Genomic DNA, 20400 nt, shown 5'->3' on the forward strand with positions numbered 1-20400 from the left:
GGAAGGGCTGTCCCCTCACCACCTGCAAGCGCCCAGGGTGCCCATGAGTCCTGTCTCCCCCCAGGGTGCCTGCTCTCCCCGCTCTGCTCCCCTGGGGCCTGCAGGGAAGGGCTAAATTAGCCCTGGAAATGGGCCGCAGGTCCTAAAATAGCTCGGCATCCTTTGCGGCCTGAGGGCAGCCATGGGGCGCTTGGTGGCTCCCGCTTCTCGGGGTTGTTTGCTGGACCCTCCCGGCGGAGCCTGCTTGGGGAACCGTCCCCTTGAGTTTCAGCGCACGGACCTGAAGGACTTGATCCTCTCTCTGGCTCTGGTCTCCTCGGGCAGGTGGGCTGCCCCGATGCGGAAGTGAGGCCCAGGAACACCGTGCATACAGCAGGCGCCACTCCGGGGGCTCGGCGTCGGCTCTGAGGGTGCCCCGAGTGAGCTCACCTTTCCCACGTGGGCGGGTGAGCGGTGCCGTGGGGGATGGAGGGGCAGAGCCACCGGGACAAGTGAGCTCGCGGGTTGGAGGCCCCGCGGGTGACGGCTGCCCCCGAACGCGCTTTGCCCACAGGACCACCCACCGGCGCCCCCTGTGATGATCCCCCCGGTGAGCAGCGCCCCTCCGGGAGAGGCCCTCTTCCCCTCCTTGACCCCTCAGGACTTCTGGAGGCCCCCGGTCGCCGGCTACTCGGGGTCCATGACCCGGCACATCAGCCACCGGGCCAACAACTTCAAACGACACCCCAAGAGGAGGAAGTGCATCCGGCCGTCGCCACCCCCGCCCCCCAACACCCCGTGTCCAATCGAGCTGGTGGACTTCGGGGACCTGCACCCCCAGAGGTCCTTCCGGGAGCTGCTCTTCAACGGCTGCGTCCTCTTCGGCATCGAGTTCAGCTATGCCATGGAGACGGCGTACGTGACCCCGGTGCTCCTGCAGATGGGCCTTCCCGACCAGCTCTACAGCCTCGTGTGGTTCGTCAGCCCCATCCTCGGTGAGCCGTCGCTCGGCCCGCTGGTGATGGCCTCCGAAACCTTCCCAGAAGCTTCCAGAAACCTCAGTGGAGGCAGCTTGAGGGTCCCCAGGGGACAAGGGAGGGGCCAGAGTAAGTCCCCCAGTGGTGTGGGGCTGTAGCAGAACACAGGTATGGCCGGTCAGACCCCGTATCTTAAGTGACTTTCTCTAAACCAGATTAAGGACCAGACTTCAGCGGACCCCAAGGATTCCACCATCCCGTGCCAGGCTGTGTCATCAGAGGAGCCAAGCAATACAGCTGGGGGTGGCTTGGGTCTGGGAGGTCCTGGCCTTTCTTGGATTCCCAAGAAGGTCATGGCCCCTTCGTGCCTTGTAGGGGCCTAAGTAGAAAATTTAAGGAGAAGCTGGGTGATTCCAAGAGTCTGTTTATCTTTTGTTTTCTAGCTCAGGGTTCTGTTGCTGACTCTGAGTTTCATCATCTTATTCTTTTGACGCCCTGGGGACGTTTGAGTGCAGGTGTTTCAGGAATCTGATGAAGCTGCTTCAGAGTTGGTCCCCAGGTACCATGGGGACCCCAGCAGTGACCACTGACCTGCTCTGTTTCAGGATTCCTACTGCAGCCACTGTTGGGTGCTTGGAGTGACCGATGTACCTCAAGGTTTGGAAGGAGACGCCCTTTCATTCTTGTCCTGGCTATAGGTCTGTTGTTTTGGAATTGAAATAAAATGGAAAAAAGAAAAAAGGCCCCAACTGCTTCCTCTTAGGAAAATCTAAAAGAGTGTTGACCAAAACAGTTATCCAGATCGTGTCACTGGTGTGGTGGCGGGGAGCACCCTGTAATCCAGTCTGGGTTAACTGGAAAATATCTCATTTTGATCACTTTTTAAAAATGAGTTAGTAAGGGAGTTCCTTGGTGGCCTAGTGGTTAGGATTCCGGGCTTTCACTGCCATGGGCCTGGCTCAATCCCTGGTTGGGGAGCTGAGATCCCACAAGCTGCATAGCACGGCCAAAAAAAAAAAAGTTAATAAAGTCTATATCATTCCTGCTATGCTTGATGAAATAAAAACCCTGATCCAAGTGCTTAAGGTTTGATTAAAAAGGAGTTCTTGGGCCCCTAAAGATGCCAGCCGGAAGTGGTGGCCGCCAGGGCCGGCAGGGCTGCGCTTCCCCGGTGACTTTGTTCTCCATCCCCAGGCGCATTGCTGGGCCTCTCACTCTTGCTCAACGGCAGGGACATTGGGACGGCGCTGGCTGACACGGCCCACGACCACAAGTGGGGTATCCTGCTCACCGTGTGCGGCGTGGCGCTGATGGACTTCAGCGCGGACTCAGCCGATAGCCCCAGCCACGCGTACATGATGGACGTGTGCAGCCCCGCCGATCAGGACCGGGGCCTGACCATCCACGCCCTCCTGGCAGGTAAGGCTCTGTGCAACGGGGACAAAATTCAAAGACGTGGGCGAGCACGGAAGTGCTTGAGAGTGCGTGTCTCAGACGACATATATCAAGAGTACACATATTATATACTATAATATCTATATTTTAATCTATATTTCTTTTTTATCGAAGTATAGTTGATTTACAATGCTGTGTTAGTTTCAGGTGTACAGCAAAGTGGTTCAGTTATATATATATATTCTCTTTCAGATTCTTTACCCTTATAGGTTACTACAATATATTGAGTAGAGTTCCCTGTGCTATGCAGTAGGTCCTTGTTGTTTATCTATTTTATATATAGGAGTGTGTACATGTCAATCCCAAACTCCTAATTTAGCCCTGCTCCCTCCTTCCCCTTCAGTAGCCATAAGTTTGTTTTCTATGTCTGTGGGTCTACTTCTGTTTTGTAAATAAGTTCATTTGTATCATTTTTTTTTAAATATTCCACATATAAGCGATATCATATGATATTTGTCTTTCTCTGGCTTACTTCACTTTGTATGATCATCTCTAGGTCCATCCATGTTGCTGTAAATGGCATTATTTCATTCTTTTCTATGGAAGATATCGTTGATATATATGCATATATGTGTGTATATAGCTCTGTATGTGTGTATATAACCGTGTGTAAATAGTGTTATACATCGTTGATTCTCGTTATTCAGGTAGTTGTGTCGTTCAAAGGCGTCACGAGCTCTGAATTAGCCAACCTCGAATTGTGGCCCATGGAGACATACAGGGTTAGGTTCCTGCGAACCTCTGGCCACATCATTTTTGTCAACGGATCAATACATAACCTTGTTCCATGTGTTTCTGTTTAAAGGCATCTTATTTAGTATATGTCACGGATTCATTAACATTGAACTCACGGCCAGCAGCACTATGACTCGTGTCCGAACGAAGCTCGTCTAACTCACATATTTTCCCCATAAGACACATGGCGGGCTCCGGGCACTTGGGAACCCTAGACAGCAGTAGTGCTACACTTGCGGGCTGTCAAGTAAACAGCGTGTCACCCAAAAAAAAGCACAAAAGTGCAAATATGTAGCACTCACATAGACTATGAAAAGGATGGTTGTTGACAGTGTGAGAGTTGAAGCAAGAAGGCAGAACATCACTGTGGAAAGTCTTAGCCGGGACCGTGTGTGTCGGGCGACTCTTTCACTGCTCTGGGAATTCCCTGGTGGTCCAATGGTTAGGACTTGGAGCTTTCATTGCTGTGGCACGGGTTCAATCCCTGGTCGGGGAACTAAGATCCCACAAGCCGGGCAAAAAAAAATTTTTTTCACTGCTCTGCACGTATCCGAGAGTGATTGCACGTTACATATGTATTTATTGGGGTTACAAATCAATTTTAATGAGTAGGTAAATTTGAAATATGGAATCCGTGAATAATGACAATTGACTGTGTGCACACACACACACACACACACCCCTGTGCTGTGCTTGATGCCAGACACGAGAAACATTCCCACTGAAGTCAGGAAGGAGGCAGGAATGACCACCAAGGGGAGGGGTGCTGGGGGAGGGCTTGACTGCGAGTGTGGGATTAGCAGATGCAAACTATTATATATAACATGGATAAATGACAAGGCCCTACTGTACAGCACAGGGAACTATATCCTATATCCTGTGATAAACCATGATGGAAAAGAAGATGAAAAAGAATATATGCATAACTGAATCACCTTGCTGTATAGCAGAAATTAACACAACACTGTAAATCAACTATACTTCAATAAAATTGAAAGAAAAAAGAAAAAAAATAAAGAGTCTGTGCTTGGACTTCCCTGGTGGCACAGTGGTTAAGAACCCGCCTGCCAATGCAGGGGACACGGGTTCGAGCCCTGGTCCAGGAAGATCCCACGTGCCGCGGAGCAACTAAGCCCGCGAGCCACAACTACTGAGCCCACATGCCACAACTACCGAAGCCCATGTGCCTAGAGCCCGTGCACCGCAATGAAGAGTAGCGCCCGCTCACCACAACTAGTGAAAGCCCGCGCACAGCAACGAAGACCCAAGGCAGCCAAAAATATAAATAAGTAAATAAATAAATAAATAAAATTTAAAAAAATAAAACAAACAAAACCTTCAAAGGAATCAACTGCAAAACAGTAAGAGAATTCAGTATGATGTTTGCTTATCAAAGTATCATATAAAAATCAATACCTCTAGCGTTTGTATATAAAACAATTATCTTGTTCCAAAATAAAATGGAAGTAAACAATCCCATTTAAAATAGCAATGGAAAAGATTTCTAAAAATCCAGGGAAAGATGTCATATGTGTAGGACCTGTATGAAGAGGCCGGGGTGGCCCAGGAGCTGAAATCTGGAATCGGTTTTGTGCTTTTCCTCCTGTTCATGGTGGGACTTTAGGCAACTGCTTGGCCTCTCCAAGCCTCAGTCGCTTCTTCTAGAAAACGTCGTTGTTCATCTCTCTTTACAATCCCGTATGCACGTGGGTCCAGAGAGCTTCTGCGTGGGTCCAGGCAGGCAGGAGTTTGGAGGGTCGGAAGAAGGAATTAGTTTTTTATCTTATATAGAGAGTCCCCAACTTATGATGGTTTGACTTACGATTTTTTTGCCTTGACAAAAGATACGCACATTCAGTAGAGACTGTACTTTGAATTTGAAGTTTGCCCTTTCCTGGGCTAGCGATCCTCTCTTGTGATGCTGGGCGGCGGCTCCCGTTCACCCCCGTGATCTCGAGGGTCAACAACCCTACACTGACAACCATTCTGTTTTTCACTTTCAGGATAGTCATCAGTCAGTTACATGAGACAGTCAACACTTTATTATAAAATAGGCTTTGTGTTAGATGCTTTGGCCCAGCTGTAGGTTAATGGAAGTGATCTGAGCATGTGTAAGGTAGGTGGGGCTAAGCGATGATATTCAGTAGGTTAGGTGTATTCAGTGCATTTTCTTTTTTTTCCCCTTTTTAAAAAATAGACGTATAGTTGATTTACAATGTTGTGTTAGTTTCTGGTGTACAGCAAAGTGAATCAGTTATACATGTATTTATATGTACATATATTCTTTTTCAGATTTTTTTCCCTTATAGATTTTTACAAGATATTGAGTATAGTTCCCTGTGCTATACAGTAGGTCCTTGTTGGTTATCTATTTTATATATAAGAATGTGTATTAAATGCATTTTCATCTTATGATATTTTCAACTTACAATGGGTTTATCAGGATGTAATTCTGCAGTAAGTACATGAAGATCTGTACTCTTCTGAATTGGTTTTTTTTTTCCCTCTTTTAAAATTGTGTTAAAATACACATAACATAAAATTTACCATCTTAGCCATTTTTAAGTGTACAGTTCTGTGATACTTTCACACTGTTGTGTAGCCATCACCGCCATCCATCCCCATAATGCTTTTCATCTTGTAAAACTGAAGCTCTATAACCATTAGATAATAACCCCCCAATCTCCCCTCCCCCAGCCCCTGGCAACCACCATTCTACTTTCTGTCTCTACAAATTTGACTGCTCTAAGGAACCGATGTGAGCGGAATCAAACAGTATTTGTCTTTGTGGCAGGCTTATTTCACTGAGTATAATGTCCTCAAGGTTCATCCATGTTGTAGCGTATGTTAGAATTCCTTACTCTTTTAAGACTGAATAGTATTTCATTGCATTTATACACCACTGTGCTTATCCATTCATCCTTTGATGGACACTTGGGTTGCTTTCACGTCTTAGCTATTGTGAATAATGCTGCTGTGAACATGGGTGTACAAACATCTCTTCAAGACCCTGCTTTCAGTTCTTTTGGGGCCTCTACCCAGAAGTGGAATTGCTGGGTCAGACGATAATTCTATTTTTAGTTTTTGGGGGAGCCTCCTTATTGTTTTCCACAGCAGCTGCACTATTTTACATCCCCACCAACACTGCACAAGGGTTCCAATTTCTCCACTTCCTGGTCAACTTAATGTTTTCTGGGTTTTTAAAGATTGTTCGATAGTAGCCATCCTAATGGATGTGAGATTGTATCTCACTGCGGCTCTGATTTGCATTTCCCTAATGATCGGTGATGTTGAGCATTTTTCCATGTGCTTGTTGCCATGCGTCTATCATTGGAGAAATGTTTACTCAAGTCCTTTGCCCATTGTTTGAATCAGGTTGTTTGTTTCTTTGTTGTTGAGTATAGTTCCTCAACTGTGCAAATGTATCGCTTCGATTATTTAAAAAAAAAAATAGTTCATAAAGTTCTTGCAAATCTGACCTTGATTAAGGGTCACCAAACTGCAACTGTGTCTTCAGAAGGAGTGGGGGAAGCTAATTAGGACCATGAATGTGGAAAGTTAAGAATAATAAAGCCGGCTGGGGGGTGGGGCGGGTGGCGGCTGGATATGAGATTAAGAGGCCCATAAGAAGAGTCTGGAACAAATGAAGTTCTACAGAAAGCCATTAAATAACTAGATTCAGGGTCATGTCCCACCATAGGGACATGTGGAAGGTTAGGCTGAACGTGTCTGAGTCCAGGCCTTTCCACAGGCGATTCTGTTGAAAAGGCCAACTCCTGACATGGCTGGGTCTCCCCAGGTGGAGGGGAGGGAGGGCCCATGCTGGTCGGATGCAGGTTCCCCTGCATCGCCAAGAGTAAACGAAGAGTTTTATCATCGCAACCAGTAGCCTGGTCAGAATATAGCTGGACTCAAAATAGAAAAGCACATAAGACGCGTGATGGGGCTGAGAAGGGGCTGGGTGGGCAGAGCCCTGGCGGCCTGGCCTTGCTCTTGCCATTGGAAGCCCAGCGCTGGGCGGGAGAAAACGGCACTTTCTGGAGGTGAGAATGTCTTTTGCCACTGGCCGGGCACCACGCGGCATCACCTACATTTTCATGCTGTGCTGTGTGAACCATTGGCTGTTTGCTGGGTCCCTGAGGCCGTGGAATCAGTGAGCGGGATCAGAGGAAAGGACCAGATTCCTGCAGTCCTCCTGTTCCCTGATGGCTCCAGGGACTGGAGAGCTGCCACCAGGGGTGACCCATTAGGGGTGACTTTCTTTCTTTCTTTTTCTTTTTTTAATAAATTTATTTATTTTATTTTATTTTTGGGTCGCGTTGGGTCTTCGTTGCTGCACGCGGGCTTTTCTCTAGTTGCGGCGAGCAGGGGCTACTCTTCATTGTGGTGCTCAGGCTTCTCATTGCGGTGGCTTCTCTTGTTGCAGAGCGCGGGCTCTAGGCATGCAGACTTCAGTAGTTGTGGCGCACGGGCTCAGTAGTTGTGACGCACGGGCTTAGTTGCTCCGCGGCATATGGGATCTTCCCGGACCAGGGCTCGAACCCGTGTCCCCTGCACTGGCAGGTGGATTCTTAACCACTGCGCCACCAGGGAAGCCCAGGGGTGACTTTCTTAATGGTGGTGAGGCCCAAGGACGATGTCGCCAGGTGAGCAAGACAGGGGTGGCCACGCGAATTCTCGCGTGCACACGTGCAGCGGTCTGTGTGCTGGGGGCCAGGTCTCCCGTGTTTACACAGCACTGAAGCTGGGTGAGGGGCGGGACTCCAAGGGGACAGGTGACCCAGCGTCGACACTCACTTTCGGTCTTCCTAAGACGCTGTGTGCAGAGGGGACCAGAGTGTGGGCAGGTGGTCATCATGCCCTGGCAGGCGGCCCTCAAGGGCAGGGGACCGGGTCCCCCAGGGTCCCCCTGGAAATCCCATTCTCTTCTCCTTTTCTTTGGGGTGTAGGTGGGACAGATAATACATCCGGGTCCTTGGGGTGGATTTTACAAGTTAAGTAAGGAAGCGAACACCTTCCTCGGGGGCTTTCTTCCACCCCCGACCCCGCCCCGCTTCTCTCCCCAGGTCTCGGAGGAGGGTTCGGGTATGTGGTCGGGGGGATCCACTGGGATGAAACCGGCTTCGGGAGAGCCCTGGGCGGGCAGCTGCGGGTCATCTACGTCTTCACGGCCGTCATCCTGAGCACCACCACCGTCCTGACCCTGGTCAGCATCCCCGAGAGGCCCCTGCGGCCCCCGGGCGAGAAGAGGCCGGCCATGAAGAGCCCCAGCCTCCCGCTGCCTCCCTCCCCTCCTGTCCTGGGTGAGGAGGGCGCCCCCTGCCCGCCGGCCGCCGGCCTCCACGCCGGCCTCTCCAGCCCCATCTCCCCGCTGAGCCCCCTCACGCCCAAGTACGGCAGCTTCATCAGCAGGGACAGCTCGCTGACGGGCATCAGCGAGTTCGCCTCGTCCTTCGCCGCGTCCAGCATAGACGGCGTCCTCATCGACTGCTTCACGGGCGGCCACGACGGCCACCTGGCCATCCCCGGCAGCGCCCCAAGGCAGGCCGTCAGCGTCAGCTTCCCCCGGGCCCCTGATGGCTTCTGCCACCGGGACCGCGGCCTCGGGGACCGGAGGGACGTCGCCCTGGCCACCGGCCCCGACGGGAACGTGCTGAGGGTGGGCTCCTTGGACACCTCCAGGCCGCGGTCGGCTGGCATCCTAAAGAGACCCCAGACCCTGGCCATCCCGGACGCCGCGGGGGGAGGTGGCCCCGACAGCAGCAGGAGAAGGAACGTGACCTTCAGTCAACAGGTAAAAGCAAACGCCGGGGGGCCGGGGGAGGGGGGAGCCAGGGGTCCCAGGGCTCAGCCAGCCAGCGGTCGGCACTGTGCGTGGTCCCCCCTCGTCAGATGATCTGGAAGGAGATTCCCGGCCCCTGTGGGCCTATCAGTCAGAAAGGACTTGGGTCTAATAGATGGGCCTCAGGGACACCCCCATCCTCACATCCTCATCCTCTTCAGCCTGTCAGAGCCGGGATTCTGGGCCCGACGTGAGCCCACAGATGCATTCAGGGTCTCTGCCAGGGGTCGCACTTTAAGACACTGGCCACGGCAAAGGGGTGGCTCTTTTAAACACCCTTACGTTTGCCCAAGGGTAATCCGGTGAGTTTGTTGCAACATCATGTGTATTGCGGTCATTCCTCGTCTTTTCCCCGCCGCGTCCGGCCCACGTTGGCCGTGTGCACGCAGTGCCAACTGAGCTAAGTCCTCCTGAAGGACAGAAACAAAACATAAACCCTGGCGGCTGTTTCTGGGGCATCCTTCCCTCCCCAGGTGGGCAACCTTAACCAACCAGCCCAGAGGCTGTCAATACTCTGGATCCCAAAGGGCGCAGGCGTGTTCTGGGAAGGAGAGAACCTTCCGGAAGGCTGTCTGTGTTGTATGTACGTTGGCTGGAAGGCCACAGACTGACATGTGGGATTTTAGCTGCTTTCAGAGTCCGTGATCTTGGAAGAGGCTACTTTATACTAAAGAGAGTTATTCTCTCATTTAAAGTAGACGCGAGGGCCTCCCTGCCCTCAGGGGCACCCAGGGGATGGCGTTTCCTGAGCAGAAAGCGTGTGACCCTTGTTCAACCCGCACAGGCCCCCAGGGGGCAGTTCTGAAGGCGGGTGACCTGGACATGCCCCTTGGACACGGCTGCCATGTGGCCGTGTCTCCCGTGAAGCAGGCCCCGCTCCGCCGGCCCGACCCTCCGTCAGACATCCCCACCCACGCTCCCGTGCCTGGGAAGACCCCCTGATTTCGTGGGAGGCTGACATTGGGAGATGGCCGCGCACGTTCGCTTCGTTGTTAAATTCTGAAGCTTCACCGCGCCTCCTTTGTGCTACCGCGAGCCGGTCTTAGGGCCACTTCTATCGTGTCTTAAACTCAATGTCATCCCATCTCGAGGAAGCGCTCTGCACAGGTGGGTGCCAGCCCTGCGGGGAAGAATCCAGGTCCCCGTGGGCGGCATCCACAAGCTCAGATCTGGAAAGCGTTTGAAGAACTGAAAATCACCGGAAGAAATCCCATCGTTGGCAAAGGAAAGCCACTTCTCGGATTGCTCGAGTCAAGGGCATGTCATCCTCACTCCTGATGACAGCAGAGCAGGTCATCAAGCCTTTTGTCAACACTGGGTCATCCTGTCCTGTCTCCCAATATTCCACCTGGCTTCTAGATACAGTCCTTAAATTCTGGTTGAAAAATCTCTTTTTAATCCTTTTAAAACTTTCCATTATCGAATCAGTTTTGGAGGAAAGTAAAGTTCATGAGCTAAAGATACACATCTGGGCTCAGTGGGGACATAGGTGTCAGTCAAAGTCTTCCTCCGGCAGCTGTGGGTGACAAGCTCTGTTGATGCAGCTGCCCTTGGAACCGGCATCGTGGGCTGTTCCCTTCCTTTTCATTCACCCACCCGGAACGTCCAGGCGCCGACCCAGCACAGGCTCCCGCGTGGACCCAGAGTAAGGCATCTTCTCCTCTCTTGAGATGTCTAGCTCCCAAAGGCATCGGTTCTCCTGGCTGCTGTCTGCACCCCCAGCCCAGGCGGGGCCACGGTGCGGCAAGGCCTTGTCACTCCGGGAGCAGGCAGCAAACTGAGCCAGTGAGCGTATTTGTCGATGCAGTTGCCCTGACAGATGCCGCTGACGTGGAGCTGCCTGCGTGCCCGGCTCCCCGCACGGGCTCTGTTGGCCGCTCTAACCCCTGTGTAGGAAGGAGTCCATCTGTCCAGATGCCCAGTCACCTTGGAATCAGTCTTTTACATCCTCTCTTATAGAAAAGATGAGACTTCGTAATGTCTGAATTTCAACTGACCCGTATTTCTTTTCTTTCAAACGTATTCCACGTTTGGCGAGGCCTTAGCTTACTCTCTGTGGCCCAAAGGCAGGCACCGCGAAGGGAAATTCTATTCTCAGCCGCTCCCGTCTCTGAAGAGACGCCTTAAAGTCATTTCTCTCTTTCGTGTGGTGTTTGGTGCCCCGTTCTCACCACCCAGGAAGACAAACCCTCCCGGCCTCTGGGTTTGTGTTTCTGATTCACTTTCTCATCGAAGCAAAACACACGCTCCCGAGGGGTGCCTGGGGTTTGAAGCTCTGAGGAGGGACTTTTGGGGGCTTCCCTTGCAGGTGGCCAATATTTTACTGAATGGCGTGAAATACGAGAGCGAGCTGACGGGCCCCAGCGAGCCGTCGGGGCAGCCGCTGTCCATGAGGTACCTCTGCTTCACCATCTGCAACATGCCCAAGGCCCTGCGCCACCTCTGCGTCAACCACTTCCTGGGTGAGCTCGCGGCGAAGCCTCCTGCGTGTCCTGTGCCCCTCGGGTGGCCCTGCGTGAGGGGCGAGGCTCCGGATGCCCGGAGGTCTCTCCCCTCCACTCGGCCTCCCCAGGCGTCACCAGGGGCAGGACGAGGTGGGGACGGACGCGGGGGGGGGGGCCACGGGGAGGGCTTTTCTCCGGGAAGAGCCGGGTCTCCACGGAGCCCAGATCCTCAGGACCAAAAGCTCTTCGGGCAACTCACAGTTAAGTGGGACATCACTCTCCCACTGGTGGGACTTGTGTCTTAAGCCAGTTTGGACCCCTCACGCTTAGAGCTGAGACGTGAACACACACAGACACACACGTCTGGTGCTGGTCTCACGTTCACAGGCTCGGCTTTCGAATGACTACCGAGAAGCCCCAACTTGCATTCCATTCCCTTCGGTGTCTCTTTGCTGTTGGGTTGTTGACCATCTGAGGATGATGAAGAATCTGAGATAATCTAGGCTCTCAAACATTGTGGGATGTAAATCAGAATGACCTTCTAGAAGGCAATTTGGCAACAGGCAAGAATCTTAAAAATGCCCATGACCTTTATCCCAGAGATCCTACCTATTTGGTGTTCTTTGCAAGGATGTAGTCAGAGGTTTTATCACGAATACACGTGCGAGGTATTTATCACAGCACGACTCATGATAGCCAAAGACTGGGATGGGGGAAAGGGTAAATGTCCAACAATGGGAAGATGCATCCACACTGTGAAATATTTTGCTGCCATTGAGATGGGGCTGTTTAAGAATATTTAATGGCATAGGGAGCATGCATGATTATTACTGGGGTTCAAGAGACTCCATAAATACCACCTCCTTCCTCTATAAAAGAGGAAATGCACGTGGAAATCAGAGGAAGGAGCACTGTGGTTTTCTAGGTAACAGAGCAAATTAGATCTCTATCAGCACTTGCCCTTCCTAATGTATTTCTCCCAGGTAAACGGGTGACCCCTGCCCCCGCACTGTGGCTGGAGCCCCACTGGCATTTTCTCGCCTCCCCTGCAGAGGAGGGGGAAACAGGAGGAGCTGAGGGTTAGCTTTCCTCCTGGCAATAACGTTCAGAGAAAGAACAGAATACAAAACCTTCACGCGACAGAGCCTATGTTACAAGAATATATATTTTAAAAAGATGGGTAGGAAACCTACGAAATTTTAACAGCGGTAAAGTCATGTCTGCATGGTGAAGCTATAGGTAATTCCTTCTTTAAGTTTTGAATCGACAAAACTCACGGGCTCCTTCGGTCATCGGTCGAAACCACTTGCTGGCGGAGGAGGGGCCACGGCCAGCGCCTGCCCAGCGGTCACCAGCCCTTCTCCCCTCCCAGGGTGGCTCTCCTTCGAGGGGATGCTGCTCTTCTACACGGACTTCATGGGCGAGGTGGTATTTCAGGGGGACCCCAAGGCCCCGCACACGTCGGAAGCGTATCAGAAATACAACAGCGGGGTCACCGTGGGCTGCTGGGGGATGTGCATCTACGCCTTCAGCGCTGCCTTCTACTCAGGTACCGGTGGGCTGGGCTCAGCGGGGCGGGGCCTCCGTGGGAGTGATAGTGGCCCTCGGCAGGGTGGCTGGTACCTGTTCAGTGAAGGAAGGTTGTATCTTTACAGCTGCAGACACAGCATCCCAATTTGGGGGGAGACAGCGCTGTTCTTTTCTCCGTTGTTCAGCGACCCGTCGTCAGGGGTCAGCTGGGGACGCTGCCTGGTGCCGCGCGGCGGGGCAGGGCCTGGTGGGGACGGGCGTGTGTCTGGCCCTGAGTAAGCAGCTGGCCAGGGGGGGTCAGGCCCGTAAGCGAGGGGCACGTGGGGGCCCAGGGACAGACCACGAGGTCACCACCGGGTGGGTGTGCCGTCCACCTGCCACCCCTACCCCATCCTTCCCATGTCGATTCTCGTGGTGGCTGGTCCAGAGGGAGGGAGGGTGCAGGTGAGGCCGGGGGGGCAGCTAGAACGAGGCTGTGGAACACGTGGGGTGGGTGCGGGGAGGCCGAGATGACCCTGAGGTTTGACTCTGGGTGCCCCACGGACCTAGGACGCTGTGCTGAGTGCCTGTGGGTGCCGGGGTGTCCCAGTGGTGGCCTAGCTGGTGGTGCACGGCCCCCAAACTTCATCTCAGGGGTCCGGCCTCTTGGCCTTTCCGGCCACAGGCTCCAGTGGGGCGACCCGACGCTGCCCTCGAGGCGTGATGACCACGTGGGGCCGAGTTCCAGTAAAACTTCGCTGATGTTCACGGGGATTCGGATCTTGTATGATTTTCGTGTGCCACAAAATATCTGTCTTCTTTGGACTTGTTTTAAACATTTAAAAATGTGAAAACCGTTCTTAGCTCCGGGTGGTACAAAAAGAGGCTGCAGCCCAGACTCAAGCTGACGGCTGTAGACTGTGGACCCCGTTAGCGAGCTCCAGCCGCGCAGTCAGGACCGTGACTTTTGTAGGAGGTCGAGGGACCATATTAAGAAAGAATTTCTAGGCTCTCGCTGGTGGACCCCGGCAGGCCTGGGTGTTTGGTGGCACCAGGACGTGGGGAAGCGGCCCCGGGGTATTTGACTCCGGCAAGGGGCGTCATGCGGAGCCCGAGCTGCCAGGCCCCTCAGGGTCCTTAGACACTGGCCGGCCGGGGTGGGGCTCTCGGTGTCCTCGTGTTAGGAGAGCGACAGAAGCACTACGATTTGTGCAAGAACTCAGGGTTCAGCCGCAAACCCTAAACTCTCGAGCCTCTTTGATCTTGCCACCCAAAGACCCCTTCACCTGCTGCAGCACTTGGGGGCCTCCCCTGGGTGTGAAGGGGGCCACCCCAGGTCCTGCCGCCCATCCGGACAACCCCATCAGTGGTCCCTTGGCTCCCTGGGGCCCCCGCTCAGGTCTCCCGGTCAGGGGCGAGCCGCCTGCTGGCCTGGTGGGCAGCCTGAGGCCCCGGGCGGGGCGCTGCTCACCTTCCTCTCTGGGTCGCAGCTCTTCTGGAGAAGCTGGAGGAGCGCCTCAGTGTCCGCACGCTGTACTTCATCGCCTACCTGGCCTTCGGCCTGGGGACTGGGCTTGCCACCCTTTCCAGGAACCTCTACGTGGTTCTGTCCCTCTGCATCACCTACGGGATTTTGTTCTCCACGCTGTGCACCCTGCCCTACTCATTGCTGTGCGATTACTACCAAAGCAAGCAGGTGAGTGCTGGCCTTCTTGCTTCGGGCCCCACGTCCAGGCGACTCTCCGCCTGAGCAGGGTCCCGGGACCCGCTGCACAGCTCAGGGCCCCATTCAAACGGGAAGATTATCAGATGCATCGGCAGAGCATAAAGCCTGGCAGGACGCTGCCCGCATAAGGAATTGGGCGGCGCTGGGAGAGGTGCAAGGAGAGGGCTCTGCGGGGCTTTGGGGTCAGCTGGGAGCATGTGGGCACCAAAAACTCAGCGGTCGAGGTCAATAATACGTGAATGTGGTTTTTCTGAAAATGAGCATCAATGCCACAAATCCACGCTGAGCGAGAGATCGGGGACTTAAAGACAGGATAAGGGACAGGGCTGAGCCGAGTCCTGGTGGCGTCTGAGGCTAAAGGAAAACTCAGGAAAACGGATCCCGTCTTTATGTCAAATTTTGGTATTCTGTTCAGGGTGGATTTTCCCTTAACGGCTTTATCGAGGCAGAAGTCACCACAATGCCGCGCAGTTCACCCATTTCCAATGTACGATTCAGTGGCTTTTAGTGTATTCACACCATCAGTTCTAGAACATTTTCGTCACCCCCAAAAGAAGCCCCCTTCCCGTTGGCCATCACCCCTGCAGCCCTCCCCTCCCCTGGACGTTTCCCGTCAATGGGGTCACGTGATAGGTGGCCTTGTGTGTCTGGCTTCTCCCAGCCTCACGTTTTCGAGGCTTATCCACCCTGCGTATGAGTGGGTCCCTACCTACCGCCTTCCTTCTTGTGGCCGAATAACGCTGCCATCGTAGATTTTTGGCAGTGACTTTGAGGCGTTACAATACGGCACTAAAAGACCACCTTGACAGCTGCCTTTCCCGCAGCCCCTTTAGCTCCGGGCCCCCGGCGCCTCCCCCAGGCCTGGCCCCGGGGGCTGACTCTCCCCCTGGGCGGCGCTCAGGCTGTGCACGTGACCTGCGCGCACGGTCCCCCTTGTCACTTCCCGGGAGCCCCCTTCACCGGGGTACGCGGACGTGCTGGTTCTCGGTGGAGGGCGGCCCTACCCCGCGGGAGGGGACGCAGGGCCTTGGGCCACTCGACCAGGCTTGGGTCAGAGCCGGCTGGAAGGCTCGGGCCTCTGAGGCCCGTCAAGTCTTCTGGACACGCGGTCTCTGCTGGGCTGCGGGTCCAGGGCTCCCCTACGACCTCCCCACCGCGGTGGCCCCCACGGGCTGGGCGGGTGTCCCCAGGACTCACGTGACACCAATTCACGGATCACCTCGCCGGTGCTGTGGGAACACAGCCCCGGTTGGGGGGGGAGTTGTTCAGCAGCGTCCCAGAGGGGAGCACAGCCGCATGTGGGAGGGGGGCCAGGCCGTGCGGGACCCCGGGTGGCGCCATGGGGTGCAGGTGGCCTGTGCTGGGGGCAGAGTCACTCCCGCTGCCACTTGGCAGCTCTGCGCAGAGACCACGTGTCACCTCCGACCCCAGCGTGGTGCCGGGTAGGGGCGGAGGGAGCCTGACGTACAAGGTGGAGGCCACAGGCCAGAGGAGCAGCGCTGTAGACCCTGGCGGGATCTCTGAGCGCGACAGGCATCGTAGCGACAAGGGTTCGGGGAGGGCGGAGCTGGAGCGGAGGAGGCTGGGGCCCTGCAGGCCCTGCATCTCCTGTAGGGGCGGGAGACCGGGAAGAGCCCGCGCCAGCCCCTGCTGGCCGTGGGTTCCTTTTCTTGTCGTCATCTCAGAACACAAATATCATTATAGTCTTGGCCGGGCTCCCTGTGCACGTGGGGCCTGGAGGACGTGAGCTGCTGGGCATGGGTGCCGGGTCCCAGGGCCGCAGGGGGCCTGGTCCGGCTGACGCACATCTCTGGTCAGTTTGCAGGGTCCAGCGCCGACGGCACCCGGCGGGGCATGGGCGTGGACATCTCGCTGCTGAGCTGCCAGTACTTCCTGGCCCAGATCCTGGTGTCCCTGGTGCTGGGGCCTCTGACCTCGGCTGTGGGCAGCGCCAACGGCGTGATGTACTTCTCCAGCCTGGTGTCCTTCCTGGGCTGCTTGTACTCCTCCCTGTTTGTCATCTACGAAATCCCTCCCAGTGACGCTGCCACCGCCGAGGAGCACCGGCCCCTCCTGCTGAACGTCTGACGTCCAGAGCCATGGCTTCGGCCTCGAGCCTGGGCCGGGGTCGGGAGCAGGCCAGCCGGCGGAAACCCACAGGGCCCTGGTGGGTGGAGGCGTGACAGGTTTCCTGATGGGATGTAAATATGTGATAAATCAATAAATGGCAGCAGCAAAGCCTACGGTTTCCAGTGTGGCTCCCCCGAGGGGTGAGAGGTCACCTGGGGATTGGGCCACTCGCCATGGGGACTTGGGGAGGGGGCTGTGAGTGTCATTTATGCATATATATATATATATATATATATATATATATATATATATATATATATATATATATATATATATAAAACCAGCAGCAGCTTTGCACCCCGCCTCCCACCCCTACCCCCTGCCCCGAAGACACCTGGCAATGTCTGAAGATATTTTGGGTTGTCACAACTTTGCTGCTGCCTGGGAGGCTGTAAACACCCTACAGTGAGCAAGATGACCACACACAGCAAAGAATGATCCGGCCCCAAATGTCCACAGTGCTGGCGTGCAGAGAGCCTGTCTAACTGTACGTTGCTTCCCAGAATAGAGTTAGAGCAGACAATGCTTTTGGGTCAGAAGACCTCACACCCATTCAGTCACTCATTTATTCATTCATTCATTCTCCCATCCATCCATTCATCCACACATCTATCCATCCATCCATCCATCCATCCACCCATCCATCCACCCATCCATCCATCTATCCATCCATCCATCCATCCATCCACCCTATAGATACTCATCAAGTGCCCTGGGAGTGGCAGGCCGTGGTAGGTGCTGGGGACCCAAATGTGAGCAACAAGGCTCTGCCCTCATGGAGCTGATGTGACAGGAGGAGAGACAGACAATACACTGATTTCTAGGCCTGAGAATGATGCCAAGTGCTGGGAAGAACACGAGCAGGGTAGGAGGATGGGTGATGGGGTCGGGAGAGAGCTATTCTAGGGAGAATAGGGTTGGTGTGTTCAAGGGACCAAAAGCTCAGATTGTGAAATGCCCCGTAAGGTGGGAACTGCAGAAGGTGGAGCCGATGGCCCTGGTGAACGCCCATCCTGCCCTTGGACTTTACTCGCCCACCCGTGCCCACCATCTTCCAGTGCTCGTTTATGGACCTGGATGAGCCTCCGACTTCCTGAGGGGGTCGAGATCCTTCGCCACGGGGCTTCTCGCCATCTTCCATCAGTGGACACCGCGAGCCGGCTTGGCCCCTTCCTGGTGCACCCCGGCGGGTCCTTTCCCCGTACTGTGCACGCCGAGCAGGGAGGGGTGTGCCCACGCACCGTCGTACCCCCTGCACTGGGCCCTGGTCACTCATACCCTCACTGCACGGTCCCGATGTTTGGGGGACACACAGGACACACTGACCACAAGGCCCAAACAAGCAACAGGGGTCCTGGCCCCTTGCCAGCCCCTGAGGAGAGTCTGGTTTATAGGCAGCTAACGTGTCCCACCATCTTGTCCTGACCAGTTAGGGAGAGTTGGGTGCAAAAACCACAACCCTCTGCAGGGGACTTTGGCCACCTCCCCACATGGGCCACAGCTTTCTCACCTCGTCCACGCTTCCCCCAGACCCGCCTCAGCCACTGTCTGCTGCCCTCCTGGAGCTGAGGGGGCTCCTGTGGGGTCCCTGGGATCCAGGCCCTTCCTCCCTGCCCCCTCCCTGGTCCACGAGCTCGTGTCCGTCTTCCACCCTGTGCTGGGGGAGCTGTAAACAGGTCTGAGCCCCTCTCCTCCCTCTTAACACCTTCCGTAGCTCCCCAGAGCCTAAGAAACCAGGTCTAAGCTACTCACGCCCAACCTGGGCCCCGCCCATCTCCCTGAGGCCACCACCCTCTGTGCAACTGCAGCCACCCAGCCCTCTTCAACCATAGACAGACTCTCCGTGGGTGAAGTCCTTCTACCTCTTTCCTGCCCATAGATTTCCGACTCATCAACTAAGATCCGTCTAAAACTCCACCTCCTCTGAGCAGCCCGCCCTGCTTGAGATCAGTGAGGCCTTTCCCCATGGACTCACTGGGTAAATATCATGTCATTTTACCCTTCGTGGTCACGAGGTAAGTGAGGCAGGTCTCATCATCCCCGCTCTATGTGTAGGTGAAGCACAGAGAGGTTCGGTGACTTTTTAAAGTCACACAGCCCCTTTGGGCCTCCTTAAGTCCCATGCTTTCTCTGGGACCCCAGACTCATCATCCCCACATTTATATTGCTTTAGAAGGCCTTTGGATTTTCTAGAAAACGTGGTGTTCAATGGCTGTCCTTGGCCTGGGCTGTTTTTGCCTAGAATCGTCAAATCTGCAAGAAAGATGAGCAATGGGAGGCCCCTTCTCACTCTTGGCTTGCTGAACCCTGGGCGCTCTTCCTAGAACTTTCTAAGTAAACGAAGAACCCTTTCTCACGAGGAAAGAGTTGTCGTCAGCCTCTTTTTCCTAAGAATCCACTCTGAGTCAGGCGCTGTTCGGGACCAGTGGGCTGAGCAGAGCATCGGGCCGGCTCCAAACAGCTGCCCTGACCTTCCGGTCTGTCCGCAGCAGGTGGCCGTGGACACAACCCCAGGATCCAAATCAGGAGGCCCGGGACTCACCAAGAGCCACAGCCGTTTGACTTCCACATCTCAGAGAACCACTCTCTTGACTTAAAACTCGAGCCGTGACTTAAGACGGTGATGAGAGGGACGGCTGCTCGCCCGTGGGGGGGCTAAGTACATCTCCTCCCTCTGCTGGGAAGGAGGACCTGGGCCCTGAGACCAGCACTAAGTGCTAGCCCAGCTCCCACAGGGTCATGCGCCCGCCCCGCAAGCCTGACCCCCGGCCTGCCTCTGAGCCCCCCGGGCCCTTCCCGTGGCCTTGGCTGCCCACCCTCCTGCCTGGTCGTGGCCTCCTGGGTCTTGCTCCCTGGAAGTCCGCCTCGAGGCAGCACGGGGTTCCATCCGTGGACAGAGGACGGGGAGGGAGACCTTTGCTGTGTGGTCCCGGCATGAGACTAAAACAAAGACCACTGAAAAGGACCATGCCACGCATCTTGAATCCACACCTGACCTTCCCTTCCGTGAACTTGAAGGTCAACCCTGTTCCTTGAGGCTCCTCGGGAGGGAGCACGCTGGCCCCTGAGCCACGCCATCCATGGCACTGAGAACCCAGGGTGAAACCACAGCCATCATGGGGTTGATTTCTGGATTCCGAGGCTGTGGACGAGCCCCGGGCCATGGGCTGGGATACGGGGCCTGGGTGATGGGGTGTCCCCACACCCATCACACCACAGGTTTCTAGGGAACGGAGCTGGCTTCCCTGGGATCTGCCAGAACAGACAGAAGCGCCCTGGCTTCTTCCTGCTCTCAGGTGTGTTTATGTGCTGTGCCCTCTTCCTGGCTGTGAGGTTGAGGGCACTGAGAAGCCTCCAGCTGGAAGACTTGGAGGAGAGGAGCAGGTGTCCTGTGCTGGGGGCACACTCGGGGCACCCAGGGCAGCAGTAGCTCAGGGGGACTTTTCAGGGCTGGGGGATCCTGGGGCCACGATGCTTGGAAATCATCCGGGCTGAGGGTGCATCGTGGGTCCATCAGAGATTTACCGAGGGCCTGCTGTGTACTAGCTAGCACGGGGGCGAGAGCGTCTGTCCCTCGCTGTAACATCCACGCCTGGGCAGTGC

The 20400-nt window shown here is 54.9% G+C and overlaps 1 protein-coding gene across 2 annotated transcripts in view; it reads left to right on the forward strand.

Annotated features, from left to right (window-relative positions):
* The window catches only part of SLC45A1 (solute carrier family 45 member 1), a 21184-nt gene extending 4279 nt beyond the window's left edge, over nt 1–16905 (forward strand). The window contains exons 2-9 of one of the 2 annotated variants that reach the window (XM_036832367.1): nt 554–974; nt 1562–1654; nt 2151–2375; nt 8213–8940; nt 11297–11450; nt 12805–12981; nt 14432–14637; nt 16486–16905. In XM_036832367.1, the coding sequence (XP_036688262.1) occupies nt 554–974; nt 1562–1654; nt 2151–2375; nt 8213–8940; nt 11297–11450; nt 12805–12981; nt 14432–14637; nt 16486–16755 (2274 nt within the window). In that variant the 3' untranslated portion in view covers nt 16756–16905. Of the gene's footprint in view, nt 1–553; nt 975–1561; nt 1655–2150; nt 2376–8212; nt 8941–11296; nt 11451–12804; nt 12982–14431; nt 14638–16485 lie in introns of those variants that run through there. The other variant, XM_036833239.1, reaches the window with a different exon arrangement.
* Nucleotides 16906–20400: the final 3495 nt, after the last annotated feature.

The sequence above is a fragment of the Balaenoptera musculus genome, chromosome 1, assembly GCF_009873245.2.
Source record: "Balaenoptera musculus isolate JJ_BM4_2016_0621 chromosome 1, mBalMus1.pri.v3, whole genome shotgun sequence".
Taxonomy (NCBI): Eukaryota; Metazoa; Chordata; class Mammalia; order Artiodactyla; family Balaenopteridae; genus Balaenoptera; species Balaenoptera musculus.